At 54.3% G+C, this 25,020-nt stretch overlaps 4 protein-coding genes and 5 non-coding genes across 10 annotated transcripts in view; 2 read left to right on the forward strand and 7 right to left on the reverse strand.

The window, feature by feature from the left end:
- MAP2K1 (mitogen-activated protein kinase kinase 1) overlaps positions 1-11,539 on the forward strand; it is a 65,471-nt gene extending 53,932 nt beyond the window's left edge. Inside the window, exons 6-11 of the mRNA XM_040969935.1 lie at positions 4,011-4,135; positions 6,842-7,043; positions 8,018-8,082; positions 9,760-9,821; positions 10,143-10,188; positions 10,587-11,539. Coding sequence (XP_040825869.1) covers positions 4,011-4,135; positions 6,842-7,043; positions 8,018-8,082; positions 9,760-9,821; positions 10,143-10,188; positions 10,587-10,700 — 614 coding nt within the window. The 3' untranslated portion in view covers positions 10,701-11,539. The remainder of the gene's footprint in view (positions 1-4,010; positions 4,136-6,841; positions 7,044-8,017; positions 8,083-9,759; positions 9,822-10,142; positions 10,189-10,586) is intronic.
- A 1,566-nt stretch (positions 11,540-13,105) lies between these two features.
- On the reverse strand, positions 13,106-15,686 carry SNAPC5 (small nuclear RNA activating complex polypeptide 5). 2 transcript variants are annotated; one of them, XM_040968894.1, is made up of 3 exons: positions 15,573-15,686; positions 14,919-15,008; positions 13,106-14,278 (listed from the first exon to the last, which is right to left on the reverse strand). In XM_040968894.1, exons 1-3 carry the CDS (start codon positions 15,660-15,662, stop codon positions 14,153-14,155), a joined length of 306 nt encoding a protein of 101 aa, XP_040824828.1. In that variant the 5' UTR covers positions 15,663-15,686; the 3' UTR covers positions 13,106-14,152. The 2 variants fall into 2 exon arrangements, with proteins under 2 accessions (XP_040824828.1, XP_040824829.1); XM_040968895.1 differs by lacking the exon at positions 14,919-15,008.
- Positions 15,687-16,484: 798 nt separating this feature from the next.
- RPL4 (ribosomal protein L4) lies at positions 16,485-20,977 on the reverse strand. The gene is made up of 10 exons (XM_040969058.1): positions 20,898-20,977; positions 19,758-19,929; positions 19,450-19,556; positions 18,708-18,846; positions 18,294-18,418; positions 17,739-17,868; positions 17,367-17,523; positions 17,105-17,188; positions 16,872-16,992; positions 16,485-16,792 (listed from the first exon to the last, which is right to left on the reverse strand). Exons 1-10 carry the CDS (start codon positions 20,898-20,900, stop codon positions 16,559-16,561), a joined length of 1,272 nt encoding a protein of 423 aa, XP_040824992.1. The 5' UTR covers positions 20,901-20,977; the 3' UTR covers positions 16,485-16,558.
- LOC121149575 lies at positions 17,627-17,695 on the reverse strand. Its single transcript, XR_005882724.1, has one exon. It is a non-coding gene; the product is annotated as a small nucleolar RNA SNORD18 (small nucleolar RNA).
- On the reverse strand, positions 18,489-18,560 carry LOC121149574. The gene has a single exon (XR_005882723.1). It is a non-coding gene; the product is annotated as a small nucleolar RNA SNORD18 (small nucleolar RNA).
- LOC121149680 lies at positions 18,917-19,015 on the reverse strand. Its single transcript, XR_005882816.1, has one exon. It is a non-coding gene; the product is annotated as a small nucleolar RNA SNORD16 (small nucleolar RNA).
- Positions 19,630-19,701, reverse strand: LOC121149576. The gene has a single exon (XR_005882725.1). It is a non-coding gene; the product is annotated as a small nucleolar RNA SNORD18 (small nucleolar RNA).
- LOC121149679 lies at positions 20,304-20,402 on the reverse strand. The gene has a single exon (XR_005882815.1). It is a non-coding gene; the product is annotated as a small nucleolar RNA SNORD16 (small nucleolar RNA).
- Positions 20,978-21,484: 507 nt separating the features above from the next.
- Positions 21,485-25,020, forward strand: part of ZWILCH (zwilch kinetochore protein) — a 39,018-nt gene continuing 35,482 nt past the window's right edge. Inside the window, exons 1-2 of the mRNA XM_040969567.1 lie at positions 21,485-21,537; positions 23,861-23,912. Of these exons, the coding sequence (XP_040825501.1) occupies positions 21,485-21,537; positions 23,861-23,912 (105 nt within the window). The remainder of the gene's footprint in view (positions 21,538-23,860; positions 23,913-25,020) is intronic.

Consider the following 25,020-nt stretch of genomic DNA (forward strand, 5'->3'; position numbering starts at 1 on the left):
AATAGCAGCTGGTCAGGCCCTGGCGGGCAGCTCCAGAGGCTCCTCATTGGCATGAGGTGGTTCATCAGAGGGAGTGGGAACAACATGCAGCTGCCCTTGGGCTTGTCAAGGAGCATGATGGCTGGAGCTGAACAGGAAGCTTTGTGCTCTCTCCTCGACCCAGCCCCACCAGGCTCTGCCTTCTCTTTTTCAGCATTTGGAGCAGGGGTGACTGGACCCTGGCCCCAGTTCCTGGATGGCATGCCTGCTGCTCGCAGTCTGCCCTGGGGAGGGTGCCATCTGGTCTGAGTGTGCTGAACCCAGGCGCTTCCCCTGCTCCCCTCGGCTGTTTTCACCTGTCAGCTCTGCCCCCACCCCACCCCCTTGCTTGCCTTGGCAAGGGGACAGGAGAAAGCTGGGACCCTCTGTCAGCACTCTGAAGAACAAGAGCTCGGGTGGCAGAGGGAGGTGTCAGGGAATGCTCCTTGGAGGGTTTGGGTGTCCTCTGCCTTCTATCTGCTGCTCAGTGAGCTCCCTGAGGCCCTAGAGAGCCCGAGGTGACTCCCAGAAACCTCATCGGCCATCTTGGGAGAAGGCCACAGCCAGCCCTGCCGGGGAGGTGGGCGGAGGCTAAACCACCATTTAAATCAACTCAGAGTCTTTATTTAAAAAGCAAACAAAAAAGCCCTTAAATTCTGGTTTAGCCAATGTCCTCTCAGTTCTGGATTAGTTCTGTGTCTCAGGTGGGAGACACAGCTTTCACCTTTGTCCCACCTTTGTTGTCTTCCTTTTTTTCCTCCTTGCACCCCCTCTTCTGCCTTTTCTTGGGATTGAGGCCTTTTGTTATTTTCTCTTTTAAGATTTATTAATTTTTATCTGAAGACCGTTACAGAGAGAAGCAGAGATGGAGAGAGATTTTTCATCCACTGATTTACTCCATCTCAGCTGTCAGGACACTTGTATGCTGGTGATTTGTTGGGTTCTGTCTGCAGGGGTGGTGTGGGGATAGGGACAAGGGCTGTGTCCCTTGTACTCGCTGCTCAGAGCAGGCACTTCCTGTGTGCCTAGAACACACAGCCCCCTGAAGGATTGTAGTCAGGTCTCTGATTTGCAAGGAGGGGGATGCTCTGGAGTTCTGCTTCACAGCCTGTGCCCGTGAAGGCAGCCAGGACTTGGAGCGGTGGTTATTTCTGGGACAGAGAAGAATCAGAACAATGTATTTCTCGTTTTTTCTTAAACCTCATCATTAATTTTTGCAGAAAGCACTGCTTCCCATCCCCATGGTTGCAAGGGGTGGCTGTCATGTCTCAGTGGCCCGCAGGGCTCTTTGGGAAGCCTCGCCCAGCCTGACCAAGGGCTAGTGGTACTCCAGCACACAGCCCGGCCCCCAGCCTGAAAGGGGCTTTGGGAGGTGGAGATGGGCTGTGATGGGAACAGCCTTTAAGGATTCTGCTAGGACAGTGTGCTTGTGCCAGGGCAATCTTCAAGGTTGGGGAGGGGAATGGGGAGAAGGGGCACCCAGCAGTGGAGGTGAGAGGGTAGATAGATAGGAGGATGGGTCACATGAGGGGAGCAGCATAGGGGAAGGAGGGGTGGAGAAGGCTGGGCAGGGCTGGTCAGGGAGGAGGAGGAGGGGCATGTTGGGGTGAAGGCAGAGAGGTAAGGAAGGACCCCTGGAGGACTTAGCAAGCCAGGCCTGAGGAAGCCCAGCGTGCTCTGGCAGGCAGCTGGGAGCCACAGTTGTTGTGCGGACAAGTGGGGACAGGGGCTTTGTGGGGAGGGGCTGGCTGCTGTGGGAGCCAGCTTAGGGACCCAGGGAGGTCAGGGCCTGGTCTGCCATCACACACTTCCATTCTGCTGTGGCCTGAGAGCTGTGGGATGGGCTGTGGGGTCTGGGGGTGGTCCTCAGCCTCTACTTGCCAGGTCCCCATGGCTCCTGCAGAAGAGCCCCTCAAGCTGTCCTCCTTACCCAGCCCCCAGGCTGCCCTCCCTGGGGCAGGAGAAGCCAGAGCTGACGGCAGCATTATGTAAGTTTGACAAGAGGAGTTCTGTTTGTGCCGTGCGACTGGAAAACAGAATCCAGGGACAGCTAGAGGCGCGCGGCAGGGGGAGAAGTGGCTGCAGGGGAGGAGTGGGCCCTGCCTCCCTGACGCTGCACTTGGGCAGGGCGCTTGTGGCAGGCCCAACCCTTGTACTCGTCTCCATGGCAGCTGTTTGCGCTCTGCTTTGCTTGGGTTACTGCTCCTCTGTGTTGAGTGTTGGGAGCCCATGGTGGCTGCTTCCACATCAGAAACAGCATGAAGTGACTTGCTGCAGGCTGGGCTATCTGGGTGGCCAGCTGGTGCTAGGGCCAGGACTGCATCCCAGCTTGTCTTCTCTTAGCCAGTGCCGTTCTCCCACTCCCAAACAAGGCCTGACAGATCATGTCCAGACAGGCCATCGGGGACATTTGGTATAGTCAGAGGTGCGAGGGCAGCAAGGTCCAGCCTGGGTACAAGAGGCTGTGGTGTGTGGAGGGAGGTGGGCTCTGGTGGGAGAGCCCCAGCAGGCATGGGGCAGGCCCAGCTCTCTTCCCTGCTTCTTCCACCCTGAACGCATCCCACCTCCAGGGCTCTGTCCCCTCAGAGTGGTTCTGAGTGCTTTGGATTGGGGTCAGGTCTCGATCAGCAGCTGCCAAGTTTACTCCTTGACTGCCGCTGCACCAGGCCTGTTTGGGAGTGCTGGCTCTCCCCATAGGTCCCTGGGAGGCCATAGGACCTGCTTGCTGTCTTTCCAAATCAATTAGTGCTCTGTTATGTTAAAGCCGAGGCAGAGTGACTGTGGGGACCTGGGACTCTGCATCGGGAAAGGGGAGGAGCCAGATGTCCTGGAAGGCTGTCAAGGCTGCAGGTTGTATAGGGCTTGGTAAGGTCTGGTGCTGCCTGGGAGACCACAGAAAGGGATGATGGCCAAGCTTTGGCCAGTCTGCATCAGTGGCCATGAGTACGTGTGTGCATGCGTCACCTGCCAGCCTATGTCCGTTCACCTGCTTGGGCCCATGTTCTCTTCTGCCCCATGGTGCTTAGGGCCGATAGGGTGGAGAGAGGCTGGGGCTGAGAGGGACTTCTAGGCCGCTGTGGGGGTTATACTCTTTTTTTTTTTTCCCCCTTCAGTTCTTGGAGAGGTACTTCAGTAGCCTTGTTAGATTCCGTCTGAGACGAAAGAGATGGCCATTAGAGGGAAGTAGTGCAATATTAGTGATGGCCCTGGCGGGTGGTGAGGACTTCTTGGATATCCCCTGAGATAGTGGTTGGGAGGTGGGGCCTGTCTGCGCTTAGGATCTTGACTCTGGACATGGCCTGCCCATGGTGCGTCTCTCATTACTTACTGAGGCTGCCCATTGAACACTGAGGAGTGCAGGCTCTGGCCTGTCCACTCTGCAGGGTGGTTGTGTGAAGCTGAGGCAGGTGGCTTCTCTCTGCAGATGGAGGCCTAGTATAGGTCATGGCCAGTGGGCAAGGCTGGGGGTGCAGGGAAGGGCTGCTGCTCTGAGTGGCAGGGCTACTGGCTGCCACATGAGTTCCTAACATGGAAGTCAGTAACAGGAGCTGCCCGTCAGCCATCCCTTTGGTGTCTGAGTCATGGCCTCAGTGGTGGGTGTGTCTGCCTCCTTTCTGAGCAGTCCAAGGCCCTGTGTGTTGCCCGAATGAGGGTGGGGGCGGAGGTGGGGTTGAAGCAGTGGATGGAGACCTTGGGTATTCATGATGACATCTTGTCCTGCATGTCATATGGCCACGTCTGTGTCCCTGGAATGTGGAGGTGCCCAGCTTGCTATCTTATGATCACAGCAGTGGCTGTTTCATCTCCTGACAGTTTTTCCTCACCCTCGTCAAGATGGGCAGATCAGGGGCCACACAGCCCAGCATTTGCAAGCTGAAGATTAGCTCTGGTCAGGACAGGAAATTTGTTCCAGGCCTGTGTGGGGCACAGAGCCTTCTTGTGTCCAGCCTGCATGGCAGCCATCCCTCACTTCTACTTTCTCTCCCTCTCAGATGTCAAGCCCTCCAACATCCTGGTCAACTCGCGTGGGGAGATAAAGCTCTGCGACTTTGGGGTCAGTGGGCAGCTCATCGACTCCATGGCCAACTCCTTCGTGGGCACTAGGTCCTACATGTCGGTACGTGCAGCCATAGCAGGGGCAGTCACAGATGGGAGCCAGGGGATGCCTTTCTGGCTCCAGTACTGTGTTGAGTGATGGGTGAAGGCTGAGCCATGGTACTGCATCCCCCGTCCAACAAGGCTGCAGCCTTTCACAGGCCCAGACGCACCTACATGCCTGGGGCCTTGCCCCCCAGCAGGCCCTGGGTGTTTGGGGACAGAATTCGGCCTCCCTTTGGGAGACAGTAAGCTCCCTGTCTCCTACATACCTCCCCTGTTATTCTGCCCTTTGAGCCCTTGCAGGGCCCCCAGCTTTGATCGATCTTTCTTTTTCAAGTAGAGCAAAAGCAGATAATTAAAAACTCGAAAGGAGATCACAAAAAAAAAAAAAGGAAAGAAAGAAAGAAAAAGGCACTTTCAGGAGCAAAAGCTCTTTTGGCTCACTTTTTAAAAAACTGATTTTCATCTACTTGAAAGCCCAAATTCTAGAGAAGCTATAACTACAACCTACCTGCCCCGCCCCCCCACCCCCCTACTGTTTCATTCTCCAAATCTGCAAATGGCTACAGCAACCAGGGCTGGGGCTGGGCCAAAGCCAGGAGCCAGGAGCTCCATCTAGGTCTCCCCTTTGGGTGATAGGAACCCAAGCACTGAGCCCTCCTGGCTGCCTCCCAGGCTACATTCCCAGGTAGCTGGATTGAGGGTGCTATTGCTGAGACTTGAATTGGCATTCAGGTATGAGAGGAAGGTGTCCCAAGTGGCCACGCAGATTTGTGTCCAAAGTGATAGTCCTAGTTCCAGTGAGGCCAGAGCATCCCTTGGCAGGAGTCATGGTGTGAGAGTGTGTGCTTGTGGCTCCCTACTAAGCCCTGGGATTCAGAATTGGGGCTTTACCCTGTGACTTTTAGGGTCCAGTCACAGCCCACAGACCTCACCTCCAACCATGGGTGTTATAGTATGTCTCCACCCTCTCCATGCCAACCACTGAAGACTTTGGGAACTGAAGCCCTGATTACAGGGACACAGATGCTCCAGCCCTAGCCCTGATCAGGCAGGACTGAAAGCCACCTCACTGGGCAGCCCAGTAACCAGTGCGTTCTGCCATACCCGAGTGCCCTGTCCTGCTTCTGTGCTGTGCAGTGAGTGACCCATGGGAGAGCTCTCCCGCACCTCGCCTCCCAGCTTCTTCCCCACACAGCTCTGAGCTAAGCAGCTGCTGTCCTGAGCTACTCCACTGCCAACTTCCAGGTTCAAATTTGATCAGCAGGCAGTGGGCCTTGGCAGCCCAGGGTACAGTGGTTTGAATCTCTGTGGTTCCTTCTGTGGTTGGCTGCAAAACAGAGTTGGTGCAAAACCCTGAGGGAGAAGTCAGTCTAAATAAATATACTAGAGTCAGAATAAAAATGTTCTCATAAAGTTCTTGAAATACATTTTTGTGTAGTTCTGTGTAGGTTTTTCTATTAGGCTCATTCAACCACTGTCAATCATACTTGATTGTGCAGCACCTTTCAGCATGCAGTGTAAGGCTTCATTTCATCCGCCCTTCTCAGTTAACTAAGGAGTAGGGTGAGCATTTGGCCGTGTTGTCACTGTCACCAGCAGCAGCAGCAGCCCCCGCTTTTAATATAAGGATTTATTTATTTTCATTTGAAAGGGAAATTTTCAGAGAGGAGAGACAAAGAAAGATCTTCTATCTACTGGTTTACTCCCCAAATGGCCACAATGGCCAGAGCTGAGCTGATCTGAAGCCAGGAATTTCCTTTGGTTCTCTCACATGGGTGCAGGGGCCCAAGGACCTGGATCATCCTCTGCTGCTTTTCCCAGCCACCATCAGGGAGCAGCTAGAAGGAAAGTGGAACAGCTATGTCACAAACTGGTGCCAGTATGGGATACTGGCACTTACAAGTGGAGGGATTAGCCTGTTGAGCTACCACCCCAGCACCACAATCCATTTTTTTTTTTTTAAGATTTATTTATTTATTGGAAAGTCAGATATACAGAGAGGAGGGGAAAGTCAGAGAGGAAGATCTTCCATCTGATGATTCACTCTCCAAGTGAGCGCAACGGCCGATGCTATGCCAATCTGAAACCAGGATTCAGGAACTTCTTCTGGGTCTCCCACACGGGTGCAGGGTCCCAAAGCTTTGGGCCGTCCTCCACTGCTTTCCTAGGCCACAAGCAGGGAGCTGTATGGGAAGTAGAGCTGCCAGGATTAGAACCGGTGCCCATATGGGATCCCAGCACATTCAAGATGAGGACTTTAGCTGCTAGGCCACAACGCCAGGCCCCACAATCCATTTTTATAAAGAGGAAGCTGAAGCTTAGGAACTCCTTGACAACCCAAAGATGGGACTTGGACTCTCAGACCCTTTGTTCTGTCCACCCAGTGCACCATGTTGTGCATGGTCCAGAACCCTATGTCTTGATTCATACATTAAGGATGGAGTGGAGTTACCCTAGGGTGCCTGATGGTGGAGCCTAGGGGAGTGATCAGATTTGATTGGGTTGTGAGGCAGGGTGCTGTGATGTGTGCTCCCTGCTTCCCACGTAAGATTCCGACCCACTGTCAGCTTCTTGGGTGGGGCTTTGGGTAGGCACTGCAGGTAAGAGTAGCAGGCAGAACGGTGGAAGGGGGGATCGAGAGAGGGTTTGGTGGGCATGGAGTTTAGGAGCAGGGGTGGGCTGGCGGGCCTGGGGTCCTAATTGCGTGTGTCTCTGTCCACAGCCGGAGAGACTGCAGGGCACGCACTACTCCGTGCAGTCCGACATCTGGAGCATGGGGCTGTCTCTGGTGGAGATGGCTGTGGGCCGCTACCCCATCCCGCCACCTGACGCCAAGGAGCTGGAGCTGCTGTTCGGGTGCCAGGTGGAGGGAGAGGCAGCCGAGACCCCGGCCAGGCCTCGGACCCCTGGCAGGCCCCTCAGCTGTGAGTGGCCTGGGGAGGGACATTTCCTCACGGTCAGCGGTTTCAGGAAGGCTGGGTTGGCCCTAGGTGCTGGGGTGGTGGGCAAAATTATGTTAACAGTTTCCTGTCATTTGTGGGGTTCCCACTGGGTTCCACAGATTGGCTTATGCTTTTGATCTCAGCTGGCTGTTCATCATGACCTGTTGCGGTCGGTTTTTCATTTGATACAGTCCACAGGGCATACAATGTGGAAGTGTCAGGTGCTGTGGTGTCTAGCTCCTCACAGATGTTTCATTCCAGACCATTTGCATCAGCCCACAGGGAGAGTCCGGTCCCATTAGCATTCCTGCCCTGTCTGCTGGCAGCACCTGACCTTCCTTCTGTCCCCACGACTTACCCAGCATCATCTGTGTTTAAGAGCAGGGTAGCTGTGAGTTCTGCGCTCTGGGCTCCATTGTGGAGCTGAGCAAACGGGGCCACAGAATGCTTGACTCCCAGGATGACCGCTATCCTCCTCGGGGTGTGCGTGTCCAGGGGTCTACCTGGCACCGGGGAGAACTCTGGCCGAGGAGACTAGCCTTGGCTCCCTGAGGTCTATATGGAGAACGACAGCACATGTGGAAGGAGCAGATTGGCCAGAAGTAGCCGATGGCTGGAGCCCCTGAGCTGGCTTGTAGCTCTGCACTGTGGAACAAAGAAACCCACGTTCAGGGAGGAGCAAAGCCAAGTCCCGCCATTAGCTAGTATGTTGTCTTATTGGCTCTCAGCATGAGCAAGAGGGTAGTTACATTCTCCCTCTGCTTTACAAATCCCAGCCCTTGGGCTTGGACCCCAACGGGCTGGCCATGACGGTGTGTGGGTCCCTCTGTAGGCAGCCCTCCTCTGTGGCTGTGCCACCTGTTTGTGCTCCATGACTTTTGTGGGCCCCCGGGATCTGTGCCCATCTTGCAGCTGGCTCTGAACAGCATTCTCTTTTCCTTCCACAAAACGTGTAGCGTACGGCATGGACAGCCGGCCTCCCATGGCGATTTTTGAGCTGTTGGATTACATCGTCAATGAGGTAAGCACCACCTGGCTGCTTGGGTTTACTTCTCTTCAGAAAACACCCACAGCTGAGCCAACTGGGATACCTGCAGGTCACTCTATGTGGGCCCAGGGTTCCAGGGTTCTGCTTTGCATATGGCACTGCAGGAACTGAAACTCTGGTGGTCCCTGGGTGGCTGCGCGTCCCTCCAAGCCAGGACTCCAAGGCATCCTCAGGTTTTCTTGTGCACCCACTGTGTCCCAAGGACTGCAGGTGGGGGCGGGAACAGTAGCGGGATGGAGAAACACCAAGTCCCTGGAATTTGTGGGACAGACAAGGCGAATACCTCTCCACCCCTAAGGAATTGCAAGGAGGGCGTGTGGAGGAGCTACAGGACTGTTGGACATGGATGGGCCAGCTGGGGGATCTTGGGGGGTGGAGAAGGCACGGTCAGTGTTCCCTGCTTCAGGGGGGAGAACCCTGGCTGGTTGCAGGGAAGGGACAAATTCTGGCGAGTTGGGAGGCAGCTGACAGCCTACCGTTGGCTGCCGTGTAGGACCAGCGGGCTAGCTCTATTCTCTTATGAAAGTGCATCCTGCACTTTCTTAGCAAACTGAATTTCGGGCTGCATGGGCACCGTGGGCCTGGGCTGCAGCGTCTTGGACTCCATGGCCCACAGGACCACTACAGGAAAGGCTCAAGGTCCCCAGGTCTGTCACAGACCCAGCAGGCCGCAAGCCAAGCTCTCCCTGGCACAAGTTCCCAGTCGCCAGGGTTTGATTGACAGCTCACTAGTATCTACCCAGCTTTGCACGAAGTCCTGTGCACAGCAGCAGGATGTTCAGATTTTACGGGAGGCGGGGTGCATGCCCGTTTTCAGGAGGAGCCATCTGTTGTCCATCCTGTACTGCTCAGGCCCCACACTGGTGGCTCTGGGGACCCATGGGAGCAGGAGGGGGCCTGCCCTGCTCTCCTGGGTGTGCTGCAGGCTTCCACAGCCTCACACTCCTGTGTGACTTCACACAGAGGAGTCCGGCTCTGCCCACCCAGTCTTTTGCCATCCCCTGGGAAGGAGTGGATGTAGGCGTGCTGGGACTGAGCTGCTACTCTGCCTTCATTCCTTGCAGCCTGCACATGCGCTCAGTGGCGGGGCTTACTCGTGTTCCTAGGCGTTAAGCTCAGCTCAGACACAAAGGGCCTCCGAAAGGCAGGCAGGGCTTTCTAGTAGAGGGCATCAGGTCTGTTTCATTGCAGATCGCCTGTTGATGTGGGGCTGTGCATTGACACGCTGCCTGCTGTGCCTAAGTGAACTCTTAGTCCCCAGCCTGCAGGTGGCCTTTCTCCTGCTGGGTGCTGCTCTTAAAAAGGGACTATTTTCCCTGGTTTTATGCCCTGGTCTGAGCTCTGCCTGGTGGCTTGCACTGCCCCCTAGCTGCTGCTGCTAGTCACTGCTGGTTTGGGTCCAGGCCACCCTGCAGGATTTTCAGTTGTATAGACAGAGCTCAAGCCACCTCTTGTCATAGGCAGGGAACATTGAGGCTCAGTGATTTGTTGGACATCACCAGGCAAGCAAGTAGTAGAATGCTTGGCTTGGTGCTGGTCCTGCCTGTGCCCTGTGAGGCCTGTGGTTCTGGCAGGGTGGGGCTGGGGCAGGCCAGGGTGCCGCCTGGAGCTGTAGGCAGGTGTGTCTCATGGCCTGCCCTTTGTTTACAGCCTCCTCCGAAACTGCCCAGTGCAGTCTTCAGCCTGGAGTTTCAAGATTTTGTGAATAAATGGTAAGTTGGCTCCCACCCAACATCCTGGCCTCTGTTGGGTATGCCACATGTGCCCCTATGCATACCCAGACATCCCTTCTTGCAGTTTGGGGGCTGTGTGGTGTGCCTTGCTGTAGCCGCTGCCCTTGGCATTGCTCTCCAGGGACTGGCATGGTGCTTTGTGACCTCAGTTTGGGCAGGAGTCCCTGTGCTGTTGGGCTAAGATAGCGGGGAGAGGCCAGCATGGCCCAGGAACTGCTCTGGGCAGAGGTAGGGGCAGCAGGAGCAGTTGTGGGAAGCAATGCCAGGCAGTGTCCTCACCCAGTCTCGTCTCTTCCACAGCTTGATAAAGAACCCTGCCGAGAGAGCGGATCTAAAGCAGCTTATGGTGAGTCCGTGTATTCCAGGCCTGTCCCCATGCCCGTGGGTCACCTGCGTGGGGCCCCCTGAGCCTGACACCTGTGACCCAGCTGAGCCTGTTTAGTGGGCTGCCTGGCACCAGCCACCTCTGTCCTTCCGTGAAGAAAAAGCCAGGGGACCCCACAGTCAGGGAAATCCAAAGGAAAGGGGCCAGCACACTTGCTCACATGCCAGCGCCTGACCAGCCTGCTGGGCCTTGGGCACCCTCTTCTGCAGCCCTGCTAGCCCTGTGACCACGTAGGCCTGTCTTGTCCTATGCTGGCCAAGGCCTCCAGGCTAGGCTCTGGAAGCTCTACACCCCTGTCCTCTGCGGTCTTTCTTTCTGACTCTTAAAATGCCTCTTCTCCCCCATTTCCCCATTTGCAGGTTCATGCTTTCATCAAGAGATCGGACGCTGAGGAAGTAGATTTTGCAGGTTGGCTATGCTCCACCATCGGCCTGAATCAGCCCAGCACACCGACCCACGCGGCTGGTGTGTGAGCGCGGCCCCTGCCCTTCGATGTGCGTGCTGCTTTCGGGTCTCTTCCCCATGCCCGTCTCTGTTCAGGCGTACATTTCACCTGTGACAAAGGATGAAGAACACAGCATGTGCCAAATCTCTTGGTGTCACTCTGTCGCTGTCTCTCCTTAATACTGTTGTGACTCCCCTGAGTGGATTGGCTTTGTGCTTGGGGCTGTTTATGAGTTTGTGGGTGATCAAAACATGTGCCAGGCTCAGCTGCAGTGAACCCTCTGGTGACCCCCGGCTCCAGGACTCCCCGACACTTGGTGGCACTCCCCCTTGCGGGCAGGACGCCCCAGGCCCATTCCCAGGCAGTGCATGTGAAGCATGCTTTGCTGCTATGAAGCGAGCACCAGGAAGTGCACATCGCATTACTTTTCTTACCGGGTGGCTTTGTTTTTGGGTTTTTTTTCCTTTGCTCTTGATGTAGAACTCCCCAGTTTCCATCAGACTACCCAGAGCCCCTCACTGCCAGGATAGCTGGGGCTTCACCAGTCTGTCTACCGTGGGGATGCGTAGACTGCTGGCTGTGTTTCTATATTTATTTTTTAAATACACTGTGTGGGATATTTAGTGGTAAATGTCTCCAAGATTGGAGTACTGTTTCTAAAACGGTGGAGTTATTTTGAATGTTGCAAATGGATCAAGGCATTAAAGTATGTCAGATTTCTCTTTCCTCCCAATCTCAGTACCTATGCTATTGTAAACAGCCATGTGTATAGTGCCTATAAATTGTATGGAAGTCCTTTTAACCATTTTAATCCAGATGTTTAACAAAATCAAATCTCTTATTCTAATAAATACACTATCACATTGAGAAGGCTGGGAGATGGCTGCATTTGTGGTGGCCTTTTTTGTGCCCTGCAGCAGGTAAGAAGTGGCATGACTGAGCCGGGGCTGGGACCCATGGGTCTCCCTGCGATCACACTCCCAGGCCCTGGGAACTCTTCCCTGTACACGGGGAGGGGAGGCGGCAGGGTACACCTCAGAGTCACTGTCTCCACTTAGTGTCTCCTTTTCCATGATGGAGCCTGCACCTCAATCCAGAAGAGGACGAGTGTGCCTGGCATGGGTTTGTTGGTGTCTGTGGGGTGGCACTGGTACCCCAGGGTGCCTTCTGTGTGGGATGACTGGGAACTGTGGTACATGTGGTGGAGTCTGGCTACCACCTTGCTCCTTCCTTTCTTTGAAGGGGCAGGTTTTAGAAAACCAAAGCTAACTTATGTATTTCAAAGTAAAGCCAAGCCTGAGGCTGGCACCTATATCCTATATGGGTGGGAGTTTGAATCCCGGCTGCCCCACTTCTGATAGTTCCCTGGGAAAGCAGAAGAGGATGGCTCAAGTGCTGGGGTGGGCATCTGCATGCAGGAAATCCAGGGGAAGCTACTGGCTTTGGACAGTCTAGCTCAGGCCATTGCAGCCATTTGGGGAATGAACTAGCAAATGGGAGATGGCCCCTCTCCCCCAGCTTTTTCAACAGCAACAACAAAAATAGTGAAAGGCCTAAAGCTGGCCTTAAGGTAAAGCATTGTGGGTAGGCAGTCACCCCAAGAGCCCCGGCACATGGGGTCCACACAGCCAGAGCGCCCGCAGCTGCCCAGGCCAGCAGCCTAACCCCTGCCTCTGCAGCACCATATTAAGCCCCATGTCGCCACTAATTAGGTGGGAAGAACAATGAAACCTTTAGCCTAGCTTCAAGTACGTTGTGAATGCTTTGTGTCTTGAGGGGTCCTCTAAATCTCTGCCAATTGATGTGAGAAAAATTATTTTACTCACAAGTCAGAATGGGGGTAAAGATATCTTTCATCTGCTGGCTCACTCTCCAAATAGCTGCAGTGGCCAGAGATGGGCTAGTCCAAAGCTGGGAGCCAGGAGCTGAGTTTCTTCCCAGTTTCCCATCAGGCTGCAGGCACCCATGACCTTGAGCCATGCTCTGCTGCTTCTGCTATCCCCATTAGCAGGGAGGTGGATCAGAAGTGGAGCAGCCCTTATGAGGGCACCGCAGGTAGAGGATTACCTCACTACACCACCACGCAGCATGTGCATCTTTTGGTGTTATGGGCCCGCTCCTTCCTCCAGCTTCCTTTTACTGAGACCTCAGCCCCCGTGGGATTCTGAAGTGGGACCACATGAGCACCTCACCATCGCCAGAGCCAAGAGGACAGCTGGCTGTCACACTTGGGAAGATGATGGTTGTTTCGGTGGGGTCTGCAGCCAGCGGTTCCCACTTTAGTGCACCCCGGGTGTAGTCCTGACTGCAGCTTCCTGCTAACACAGATGCCGGGAGGGCAGAGGTGAATGCTGAGCAGTTGGGTTCCTATCTACACACACAAGAGTTGCAGGTAGTGTGAAAGTGAACCGGAGATGGGAACTGTCTCTGTTTGTTTAATCACACTCCCTAGTTGCATTTTAAATGGAGCTGCAAAAGTGTCTGTTCCAAAGAACTACCTCATTCCTGTGGGAGGAAGCTCGCAGTAATTGGAATAAATTACTGGTTGACAAAAGGTATCTATGCTTTCTGGAGCAGGTGGACATGTAGGCGGTGTTTTCCTTGTCTGGAGTGTTCCTCTGGCAGGGGGGGAAGATATATAGCATCAAATGACCGTGGCTTTAGCCATTTTCAGTGGGAATGCGACTAGCTGCTGACATGAATCCCACCCTCAGACAGGAAGCTCCGCACTGACTCTAAAGCTGCTCTTTTTCTGATAAAGATTCAGTCAGTCACCCAAGCACAGTGATTTATTTGTTCATTTTCTCCACCTACTGGATCACTGTTGAGGAATAAATCCAGGGCCAGGCTGGGAGCTAGGACTCCATCTGGGTCCCCTGGTCTCCGACATGGTGTGGCAGGGGACCCAACACTTGCGTTCTCTGACTCCCTGGAAGCAACAGGACATGAATCCGTGTGCTCTGACCCGGCTGTCCCCTAAGCCCTCCCTGTGCCTCCACTGCCCTGCTCCTGCGGGCCCACACGGGCTCAAACCATCCTGCTGCCTGTTGCACTTCCTGACCGCTTTTCTTGGTGTATCTTTAAGCGCATCATGTCTCTGCTGCCTGAGCTGGATGTCCTAACTTCTCCCAAGCAGCCTGTTAACTGGCAGTGTCACTCAATGCCGCTGGCCTGCCCCTTATCATCTTTCCCAACAGTTCAGTGGCAAACAGTCTTTCATTAATTGCCTTTGGAAATGGCGGTTTGAAATGTAAACTCTGTCCATTCTGCAGATGCCAGACTTTCTCATCACTCCAGAGGACGTTCTGTGTTGGACACAGCACCTCGCACACCTTGCTGTGCAGCAGGCTGTGGCAGGAGATTGTGGAACTTGAGTTTCTGCCGGAGTGGCTCTTACCGCGGCACATCCTCCTGGCTTCCTCGGTGAGCCAGGCCCACGGCCAGGCAACGAGGGTTTCTTGAAGTAGATCTTTGCCTTCTTTAGGAGTCTGAGTCGTCTTCTTCCTCCTCCTCCTCCTCCTCCTCCTCTTCCATCACATGGCTCCTTGTACTCAACTCCAGTGCAGTCTGGTTGATGGACGCCTCATTGTCCACATGCAGCAACATCTGTGTTAGCCAAAGACACTACACATTAGCACATTCTAGAAAAAGCTTTAAAATCAAGGAATGATAGTTACTTGCTTTAATTATGACCAAGTGCCCTGGCTGCCACTCCTCTGCCCATCCCCATTGCTAACTGCCCCCAGGTTGACTAAACCCTTGTTTGGCGTGCACACAGCCCTGACGTAAGAACTGGGCTGGGCTGGGCCACCGTGTAACGTTCACGGAGGAGAACAGCTCTCATGGGGCCTTTAGAAAGCCTGGGAGTTCATGGCCTCATCTGAAGGCTTTGGGAAGAGGGGCGACATGAGGATTGAACTTGGAGCTTGCCGTGCTGTAGATTGGAAGGTGAAGTCACACTCTATTTTCCCGTGCTGAAATTCCTGATTCCCAAAGCAAGCAAGGACTGTGACCTGGCCCTGTAACTGTCTCCATACGCTGGACTCATCTGTGCGAGGAGCGAGCAGGAGCGGCCAGGAGGGTGGAAGCAATGTCGGTAACTCCTTAACCAGGACTGTGTGACTGGCTGGCAAAAAGCTTATTAAAGCCTAAGACTCTGCTTGGTGCTCCCAGGGCTCTCCAGACAGGGTCACGTGAGCACAGTGCACTGGCCCGTCCCTCCCAAGCCTGTCCGGATGACGCTTACATCTTGGGGCTGCTGTGGTACGGGCAGGGAGGTCGGCATCTCCTCCCCTCTTCCAGAATTAATCATTGCTTGGAGGGCTAGTTCCTCTACCTGCAACAGAAGAGAACGACTATTCCACTAAGCTACTGGTGCCGCCATGATGGGGTGTGGCCTGGGAGGGGCAGTTTAAGCCTTCCCTACCTGCTAGGGAGAGCAACAACTCCAGCCCCTGCTCCTTGGGCAGCCCAGGCTCCCACCGCAACACTACCAGACGCAGCAGCTCACTGTCACTCTCCCACGCCCCACAGGGCCAGACGGCTTAGGCCTGCGCGCTGGTCCACTCGGCTATGACTAAGGCAGGGCCGCGGGCTGGAGCGTCGGGGAGGGCATCACCAACACCCTCTCCGGGGCTGCCAGGGACCATGTGGACCAAAGCACTCCGAGGGCCGCTGGCTGTCCCGGGACGCGCTCTCGGGGGTCGCTCCCACGTCCGGCCCGTCGTCACGGCTCTGGGCACCTAGGCTTGCCCGGCGTGGTCTCTGGCCTCCCGGGACCGCTGCTCCCGACCCGGCGGGTACGGCGGGGGCAAAGCGCGGGGCGGTCCCGGGTCGGCTCAGACCTGCAGGGGCAAGGCTCCGAGGCCCGGGGCCCGGGGCCGCGCGCGTGGCGGCTGACCTTGAGGCGGTTCAGCTGGTCGTGCAGCACCGCCTTCAGCTTCAGAAGCGTCTCCTCCTCCTTGCGCAGCTCCTGCAGCCGGCTCAGCATGGTGGCCTTCGCGTCGCCGCCGTCCCGCCGTCTGGTCGCTCACAGATGACGCGCGCACCGACTTCCGGGACTGCGACGGCGGGCGGGCTGACGCCCATGCTGGGAAGGTCGGCAGGGGCTGCTTCCGGCGAGGCTGCCGGGCCTTCCGGTGACGCACGTGCGGGCAACGGCGCGCCCGAGGTGGTCGAGCGGCACCGGGCGCTCGGCTGCTCAAAGGCAATGCGATCATGGGGGAGACCGGCCGCCTCTAGGGCAGGCGGTGCCGCACCCCGTCCGCCCACTTGACCCTGGCCCCGGCGCAGCCTCCAGCGAGACCCCGCTTCCGGGCAGCTCCTCTCCGGCTGCGGGACCGACTGGAGTGCACTTGAAGTCTGCACACACGTTAGGAAATATGCTGCTCCCCAAAATCCCATTCGGGGCACGGTAGCCTAGTGGCCAAAGTGCTGCTCACCTTGCACACATCAGGATCCCATGTGGGCACCGGTTCTAATCCCGGCAGCCCCACTTCCCATCCTGCTTATGGCCGGGAAAGCCCGAAGCCTTGGGACCGCGCACCCGCGTGGGAGGCCCACACAGGGATCCTGCCCAGCAGCTGGAAGAGCCTTCTCTGCAGCGGCCCCCTGGTGAGCCATGCCCCTTTAGGGGCTCCCCTCCAGCCGGGCAGGCAGCACAGGACCTCTGCTCCCCTCGGCAGCCCTGGGACAGCTGTGTCCAAGAACAGCTCCTGCAGAACAGACTGCTCCTCAGCCGCAGGCGCTCAACATACACACCAGGAAATGGAGGGGAGGGAGTGAAAACAGAAAATGCACAACACAGATTATCTTTGTGATCGGGCCTTTATTCAAAATAAGTTGCCCCAAAAGGAACTGAGCCTTCTGCAACAAGCACATCTGAGTTTATGCCGTGGACTTCTTGTCTTCTGGGGCCGTTTTCTTGTCAGTAGGTTTCTTGGCACCTGCTGGTTTCTTGGCCGTGGCGGCCTTCTTCCCCACCACTGGCTTCTTCTGCTTGATGCCCACAGCCCTCGGTTTCTTGACCTTCTTCAGCACCACAGGCTTCTTGTCTGCACCCTCCTTCTTGTCGGACTTGGCGGCCAGCACTGCAGCTGCCCTCTCCACACGCAGTTTGTGCTGTGACAGGTGAGGTACAAAGGTTAGGTTAGCGTCAGGTGGGACAGGAGCCCCAGCCCAGGGCAGAGGGCGCACTCACATTCCTGGCCTGCCGCAGGATGGTGTTCCGCCGCATGGTCTTGGCGTAGGGGTTCAGCTTCAGCATGATCCTGAGGTTCTTCAGCGGGTTCTTCTTCAGGACTCTGCGGTGAATCTTCTTGCTGGAAGAAGCACAGCACTGCGTCTCAGCATCATACTTACATTGCCAAGTTCCATACTCAGTACTCGGCCGCAGGAGGCAGGAGCAGTGCTGCATGCCAAGTGTCTCCGTACCGTGGTGCCCGCAGGGCTCTCTGGATCTCGGGGCTCTTCAGGATCCGGCTGAGGTCTGTATTGAGCATCTTGTGCATGGGCAGGCTGCAGGGAGAGCACTGACAATGAATTCCAAATCCTCAGTTCCAGTAAACTCCCACAAACCTCAATGTCGCATGTTAAGCAGAGGGAAAAAAAATCAACTGAACAGAAACAGGCAAACTGTAACTCAAGCGTCCAATTTCAATAGGTGCATCCAATGTAGGAGAGTGGAAGGACTCACTTGTAGTTACTCTTCAGAGAGGCAGCTTTGCGCCACGTGCCGTACAAGTCATCTAGCTTGCGGAAGGCGCTCTCGGTCCAGATGCAGAAGCGCCCCACGTGGCCCCCAGGAGCGAGCTTCAGAATGTTCAGCTTGCTCACGTTGAGCAGTGTGATTCCTTCAGTGGGGAAGGACAATTAGGGGATCACAAACCTAAGTGCACAGAGATCTTGCTGCCTACCATCTATCTGCGAGCATCAACAGTGCAGCTCACTCAGGCACAAATCAGAAGTTCCACAAAATCACGTTATTTCAGAAACACGGACCATGGTGGAATTTCATCATGAAAGACGAGTGAGCTGGCAGTGGAGAGAACAGATCACCCAGAATTACCTGGGATGTTTCTGAAGGCCTTGATGATGCCATTGTCCTCATTGTATATGATGCAGGGCCCACGGCGCTGGATCCTCCGGCGGTTTCTCATCTTCCCCTTACCAGCCCTCATGCGCTGGGAGGCGTAAACCTAGAATGGCATTAGTATTCTGAGTAAGATACAATCTTTGTAATCGAGCTTCCTGAAGAAAACCAGCATGAGCTGATGATGTGAAGACCAAGAAACATACTCGAGGTCACCGACTGCTGTGACCACCAGCTCCAGGGCTAACTAAGGTTTCACTGGATGAGGCACTTCTCTTTTGTGTTCTGCATTGTGGTTCCAACCAAACGTTTAATATTCATGTACATGTGTCTACATTCAACACACTCCTACATCCCTTCACCCCTTCTATCAGGTATCATACTTCATGTAAAATACTTAAAAAAGAGTCGTCCTAGTCTAAGGGACATTAGCATGTCTGGATGCCACAGAACCAACTCTCAGAGTCTCTGTTCCTCATCCTTATGATCTGAGATCATGCCAGGAATCCTGACTGTGCTGATCCAACCCACCTTTTTGATATCATTCCACGCCTTCAGTTTCTTGAGAAGCAAGACCGCCTCCTTGGTCTTCTTGTAGCCTTCCACTTTATCTTCAACCACCAGAGGGAGCTCGGGGACTTCCTCAATACGGTGACCTGTCAAAACCAGCCGTTACCTGGCTACCCTTAGCACTTTGGAAAAAAAACTTATATATGCTAAGATTTGTCAATCAGAATCTCCACAATTATCATGCTTTTCAGAAACACGGACCAATGAAGTGGAATCTCATCATTCTGACAGTTGCTTCCTATTTGCAGAGTTCCTAGAGAGCAGTTGGGACTCGGGACTGACTCCACACCCTCCAACACCACAGTGCTCAGTACTGAGGATGAACAGGCCTTACATAGGCCACCGGGACACAAAGGCAGGGCTGTCCTCACAAACCTTTTGACATGACCAGGGCTGGCAGGGCAGAGGCAGCCAGAGCCGAGCAGATGGCGTAGCGCTTCTGGGTGGTGTTCACCCTGCGGTGCCAGCGGCGCCAGGTTTTGGTTGGTGCAAACATGCGGCCTCCTCGGCACATCTAGAGACGCAGTTAAGTGTCATATTCCTTTCTTTCAAGTTCCAGTCATTGTTTTGGAGAAGGATCGTCTTGCTCAGTGACAATTTTCGTCAACCTTCTGAACCGGCGTAGTGACAGCAGGCAACTGTCGCCGAGAACAGCGTCAGACGCAAATTACGACATCATGGCAAGCAGCCTTCCCCCACACACAGCCCCTAAGAAAACATCAGACTTGAACACACCAGCTTTCAAATCTCTAGAGCTACGCTAACTGGCTCACCCCTAGCATTGTGGTTGTAACTGAGGTCAGTATGGTGATGCTGTAGGCTAAACCTCTGCCATGGTCTTAGTCCTGGCTGCTCCCGTCTGGATCCAAACCGGAAAAAGGCAGATAATGACTGAGTCCTTGGGCCTCTCCATTCACATGGGAGACACTAAGAAGCATCTCACTGGCTCCAGCAGCCATCTGGGGAGTGAACCATCAGCTGGCAATTCTTGACTTTCATGGAAAACAAAATCTAAGCATGCATCTCTCTATATATTTCTATGCTCCATCTGTGAAACAGGTGCAATCCATTCAACTCCATGACAGCTGACCAAAGCAGCTTCTGAAGCAAAGGATACATTCCCAAAAGCACCCTGGCCGGATCTGTGGGTGCCACCGCCTCGCACCCTGGGAATTCGAGCCACAGCTCGGCCAGTACCCCAAGACTCGGCACTGGTTTGGTGACCTGAAAGTGTGGGAGGGAAAATGTTAGCTTCAGATAATGATCACACCAGTCAACTAAAATTATCAGAACAAGTAGCATCAGAGCATCCAAAACAATCACTGGATTCAGAAACACGGACCAATGAATTGGAATTTCATCACCACTGGAAATTGCCACAAACCCCTGCCCAAGCACCAAGCCACCAAGGACCCAAATCAGTACCTGCCAGTTCACTGACGGCATAGGGTTGCCGGTTGTTCTTGCGCAGGTTGGTGTGAACAAAGTTCACGATGTCGGGGCGGATGGGGGCCTTGAACACGGCGGGCAGCGTGACATTCTTGCCCGAGGACTCCCCCTTCTCCGAATACACCGAGATCAGTGGCCGAGCGCACGCCTGGGCACGAGGGAGGGACAGTCAGGCTCAGAACCCAAGACAACACTGCCAGATCACCGAGTTGTCCACCTTGGAGCACATCGTACCAGGCAGGACGCCTAGGACCAATCACCCTGCCACACAAACTTTTCTCGACCCCCACAGGATTCCACTCCTATTTGCGTATCCTGAGCTTAGCCCACAGGTATTGTTCAAAACCGCACACCTGAGCAGAAGCCAAAGGCCGCAGCTTGGGGACACACTATCTGGTCTGCACCCCTGGAACTTGTCAGGACGCATGTATCGCCTCCCACCGCCCAAGCTGTTTCCGGCTGTATCACTCCCGTTCGCTCTTCCTCCTCCTGCCACACATCCTAACCCCAGCAAGTAAGTCCTGCTCAGTGACAATTTTCGTCAACCTTCTGAACCGGCGTAGTGACAGCAGGCAACTGTCGCCGCGAACAGAGTCAGACGCAAATTACGACATCATGGCAGGCGACCTGGCCCCCACACGTGCTGCTTCCCCAAGACCCGCGGGAATCCCGGCAGCCATTCCCACGTGTCATCCTCGGTCCCAGCCTGCCTCCTGCTGTCCTCAGCCCCTCGTCCCGGAATCCCACGGGTCTCCTCAGCTCTCTCGATACGGGACTTCCATCGGCTCTCCTCAGCCCACTCGGTCTCGGCACCCAACCGGCTCTGCTCAGCCCCTCGATTCCGGCCTCCCGTCGGCTCTCTCCAACCCACTCGGTCTCGGCCTCCCGCAGGCTCTCCTCAGCCCCGTCAGGAAACTCCCGGGCCGGGAGGCCCACGTTGTCCCTTTAAGATGGCTGCCGCCGGCCCCGCAGCGCAGCATCCCGAGCAGGACAGCCGGCGGGAGTATCGGCTCTTCCCCGCTCCCGCCGCCGCGCGCTTCTAAGCCCGATTATCCTTCCCTGACGCACACACGGCCAGCAGGGCCGTAGAGCCCGACCCGGCCGCCCCGCACTCACCATGGCGAGAGAGCTGACGGCCACGCTCCTCGCAGCCCGACGGCTCTCACAGGAAAAGGAAGTGGTAGTCACGCCCGCCCGCTATGTAACCTTCCACCCGGGTCCCCACCTTGCACTGACTCCGACCCAAATCGAGCCACCAAACTTCCCTGAGATCACCTAGGGTCAATCATAAATAGCGTTTTATTCCTGAATCTGAGTCGGTTAAGGTATATATTGGGTTTCAAAGCTAGTAATAGTGCTCAGAAACCAGGGACTCTTTTTTCGCGGAGTCATCCGCACGAGGGAGGGGCGTCATCAACTCTCGCGAGACTTGCTCCCACGCTACCCCTCCCGCCACCACTGCACTTTTAAAAATACTTTTTCTCCCCCCTCCCGCCCCTCAATGGAAATGGAAGGTCACGGAACAAGGAAGACAAGAATCTGGGGGTTTTGAAAGAGAAAAAAATTGAACTTGTCGGAAAAGCGGGACTGGGGGGCGTTGTAAAAGTAGTCCCGGCGGGGCGGGGTGGTGGCCCGTGACGTCGGCAGTGCGGCGCGCGATTCGGTTGGGAAGTGTAGACTTCGGGTCCAGCACGGGGTCCGTGATGTGGGCGCGGGCCAACCGGGCGGCGGAGGAGCTGTACGCCGGTCTGCTGCAGTGAGTGTTGGTTCCTGCCGTCGCCTGGCGCCCGGGCTCGGCTCCTGTCCTGGAGGATTCGCGCTTCTGCTTTGCGGGGTCCGGGAGGAGGAAGGAGAGAGGAGAGCTGGGCCCACGTCAGAGCTGGCGCCTGTCCTCCGGGAGAGCACGTCTGTGTAGATCGAACCAGTGTTGGCAGAAACTACTGGTCCATGTGGGGTGCACAGCCCTGGGTCAAGTGGAGGCGCCCCCAAGAGAGGGAAAAGCAGCTGCTAACGCCCTTGCAGGCGGCCTACACTGTCAGTGTGGTTGCCCCCACATCCGAGGAGCACCCGCTGCTTCCCACGTTTTAGCGTTAGGTGGCGTAGGTGCCTCGGTGACAAATCCTAGAAATGGTGATTGCCAGCAGGTGGTTGTAGCTTGGGAACTACTGATACCCTCTAGCCCGTTGATTTTTAAATGTAGAAAAAGAGTCGCAGGGGGAGAAACAGCTTCCACCTTCTGATCCACAGTTAGTGCTAGGTGAGGCCAAGGTCAGCAGCCTTCTTTGGGTGTGGATGGCAGGGACCCTAGCATGTGGTGCGTCCTCTGCTGCTTTCCCAGCTGCTTTACCGGGAGCTGGATCCGACTGGAGCAAGTGGGAGTGGAACTGGCCCTCAGAAGGGATGCCAGCGAGGCAGGTGGCAGATGAGCCCCTTGAGCCACAGCCTGCTGTGACCTGGCAGTGTGGTGAGGTCTTTGCTGTTTTCCTGCACTTAAACATTGTGCCCCTCTTTAAGGATCAGCATTGCCCCAGGCCAGCTGCCTGAGAAGCACCTGTCTTGGCTTCCTTCAAGGACCAAGGATGCTTTTGTCTCTCAGTGTCTGCAGTCTGATGTGCATCTTACTGTTAGAGCTTACCTGCTTTGGGGTCACTGTTTACAAACTTTTTTTTTTTTTAAGATTTATCTATTTTTATTGCAAAGTCAGATACATAGAGAGGAGGAGAGACAGAAAGGAAGATCTTCTGTCTGATAATTCACTCCACAAGCAGCCACAATGGCCAGAACTGAGCCAAGCTGAAACCAGAAGCCAAGATCCTCTATCGAGGCTCCCACACTGGTGCAGGGTCCCAAGGCTTTGGGCCATCCTCGACTGCTTTCCCAGCCCGCAAGCAGGGAGCTGGATGGGCAGCAGGGCTACCGGGATATGAACTGGCGCCCATACAGGCTCGCAGCGTGTTCAAGGCAAGAACTTTAGCTACTAGGCTACCATGCTGATCCCTGTTTACAAACTTTCTTAAATGAAGTGTACTAGTAGATGAAAGATCTCTCTCTAAAACTCACTCTTTCAAATAAATAGATCCTTTAAAAAATTAAGTGATATCTTAATTTGGTGCTTTTGAAGTATATGTATATTTTTGAAAGGCAGAGAGAAAGATTTTTCATCTGCTTGTTAACTCTGATGTCTGCCAAAGCCAGGAGCTCCATTTTGGTCTCCTGCATGGGTGGAAGGAACCCAAGAGTTTGGGCTACCACCTGCTGACTAACGTATGGGTGGAAAACTGGGTTGGAAGTAGTTAGAACATAAGCCAGTACTCCCCAAAGGGAGACTTAAGCTGCTGTGCTGTAACACCTATGCCAGTCACTCACATTTCCTAGTTTTTTAATAAGAGCTCATGAAACAATCATAGAAATCTAATCTCTGGGGCCCAGCATGTTAGCCTGGTAACTAAAGTACTCACCTTATATGCACCAGGATTGCATATGGCCATTGGTTCTGATCCCGGCAGCTCCACTTCCTTTGCAGTTTCCTGCTTGTGGCCTGAGAAAACAGTAGAGGATAGCCCAAAGCCTTGGAACCCTGCACCCGCGTGAGAGACTCTGAGGGGGTTCCAGCCTTTGCGGCCACTTGGGGAATGAACCAGCAGATGGAAGGTCTGTCTTTCTGTCTCAGCTGCTTTCTGTAAAATGTATCTTTCCAATGAGAAATATATAAATCTTAAAAAAAAAAAAAAAAAAAGAAAAAGGAAAACACCTAAGGCATGAATTCTTAAAGTTGCTTTACCTTCTTGGTTATGCACCTGGTATATGAAAGATCTTTCTCCAGCATCATGTTAATCGTGGTATAGTTGGCAAGATAGATGAGATCAACAGTAACCCCACTTCCACAGCCACCTCTGCAAAGCCATGGGACCCGCTTGTGGACTGCCACCTGGAACCTCTGTCACGAGTCTGTTCTTTACATCATGTTTTTTTCTCTTTTTTTAATCCTACTTTTTTCTTATTGAGGTCACACGAAATTCAAATGATGTTTTTAACTGGTGAGTGTAAGTAACAGCATAAATGATTGTTCTGTTTTTTAGGAAATTTAATGAAGAAAAGAAAGGAATATCTAAGGACCCGTTTATCTATGAGGTATGAGCAATTTGATACTTTTAAGAAAATACTGATTTGCAAGGCAAAGTTGTAGACCGAGCAAGGGAGGGGGGCTGGATTCTCATGGAAGAATGCAGGCACACCTTTCCCTTAGCAAATCCAAGGGTCAGATGTATCCAGGCAGTTACTGATATTCCCCTATTGCTTTTTATTTTATTTTATTTTTTAGTATTTTTTAATATTGTTTATATAGGTGAGAGGGATGCATGCCTGTATGGGCCTCTGATTAGAGTGGGGGGTCAGGTATGGGGGAAGTGGGTGGGACACATGTTTTAGTCTTTTTTTCTCCTGTGTCTGCAGGGGAGGAGGGGAAGTTTGTCCTTTGATGATGCCCTAGAAACCCTGAGGTGGAAAAGTGTTCCCACGGTGTTACTTGAGTGGCTTTGATAGTTCTGAAAAGTTGTTGGTTTCATTGTTCCCAGGTTGAGGAAGTCTTTCATTTCCAAGATGTATGGTTTGGCAAAGTCCACTTTAGTGTGTCCACAGACCCACGAAGATGCTGCAAAGCTTGTCCGGGAGAACTGTCCAACCTGTTCTGCTTTCCATCCTCTGATGAGGCAGTTAACGTTCTCTGAGCTGGTTGTCTTGTCCCTCATTGCATCTGGACATGCTGTCCACTGCACAGGCATCGGCAATTGAGGAGGCCCAGTCCAGTACACTGTAAGGTTGAACCACATATCCTGTGGTTCTCCCTGTGGCCAAAGTCTGAGTCCAGCATTCCAATCAGGCAGTCCTCTCAAGAGACCTTACTTGGGGTGACCTCAGTCTTGACTCTTACATGTGCCAGCCAGTGCAGGTCAGGTGCGGTCTGTCCTCTGCACCAACCAGTGCACATACCAGTGGCCACAGCTTGATCAGTTCTTTTTTTTTTTATGGGAAAGGCGGATATACAGAGAGGAGAGACAGAGAGGAAGATCTTCCCTCCGATGATTCACTCCCCAAGTGAGCACAACGGCCGATACCATGCCGGTCCGAAGCCAGGAGCCTCTTCCGGGTCTCCCACACGGGTGCAGTGTCCCAAAGCTTTGGGCCATCCTCGACTGCTTTCCTGAACCACAGGCAGGGAGCTGGAAGGGAAACGGGGCTG

This window comes from Ochotona curzoniae, unplaced genomic scaffold (assembly GCF_017591425.1).
Source record: "Ochotona curzoniae isolate NIBS_2020 unplaced genomic scaffold, NIBS_Ocur_1.0 scaffold_4701, whole genome shotgun sequence".
NCBI classification, from domain to species: domain Eukaryota; kingdom Metazoa; phylum Chordata; class Mammalia; order Lagomorpha; family Ochotonidae; genus Ochotona; species Ochotona curzoniae.

What these genes read in the sequence shown, in the direction of transcription:
- SNAPC5 (XM_040968894.1), bottom strand. Translation starts at nt 15,662, where the DNA reads ATGCTGAGCCGGCTGCAGGAGCTGCGCAAGGAGGAGGAGACGCTTCTG. An exon ending in ACCAGCTGAACCGCCTCAAG is followed by an intron (nt 15,009 to 15,572) that starts GTCAGCCGCCAC and finishes CTTCTGTTGCAG; the next exon opens with GTAGAGGAACTAGCCCTCCA. An exon ending in TACCACAGCAGCCCCAAGAT is followed by an intron (nt 14,279 to 14,918) that starts GTAAGCGTCATC and finishes TGGCTAACACAG; the next exon opens with ATGTTGCTGCATGTGGACAA.
- RPL4 (XM_040969058.1), bottom strand. An exon ending in TCTCTGAAGAGTAACTACAA is followed by an intron (nt 17,189 to 17,366) that starts GTGAGTCCTTCC and finishes CTCTCCCTGCAG; the next exon opens with CCTGCCCATGCACAAGATGC. An exon ending in TCCTGCGGCAGGCCAGGAAT is followed by an intron (nt 16,793 to 16,871) that starts GTGAGTGCGCCC and finishes CACCTGTCACAG; the next exon opens with CACAAACTGCGTGTGGAGAG.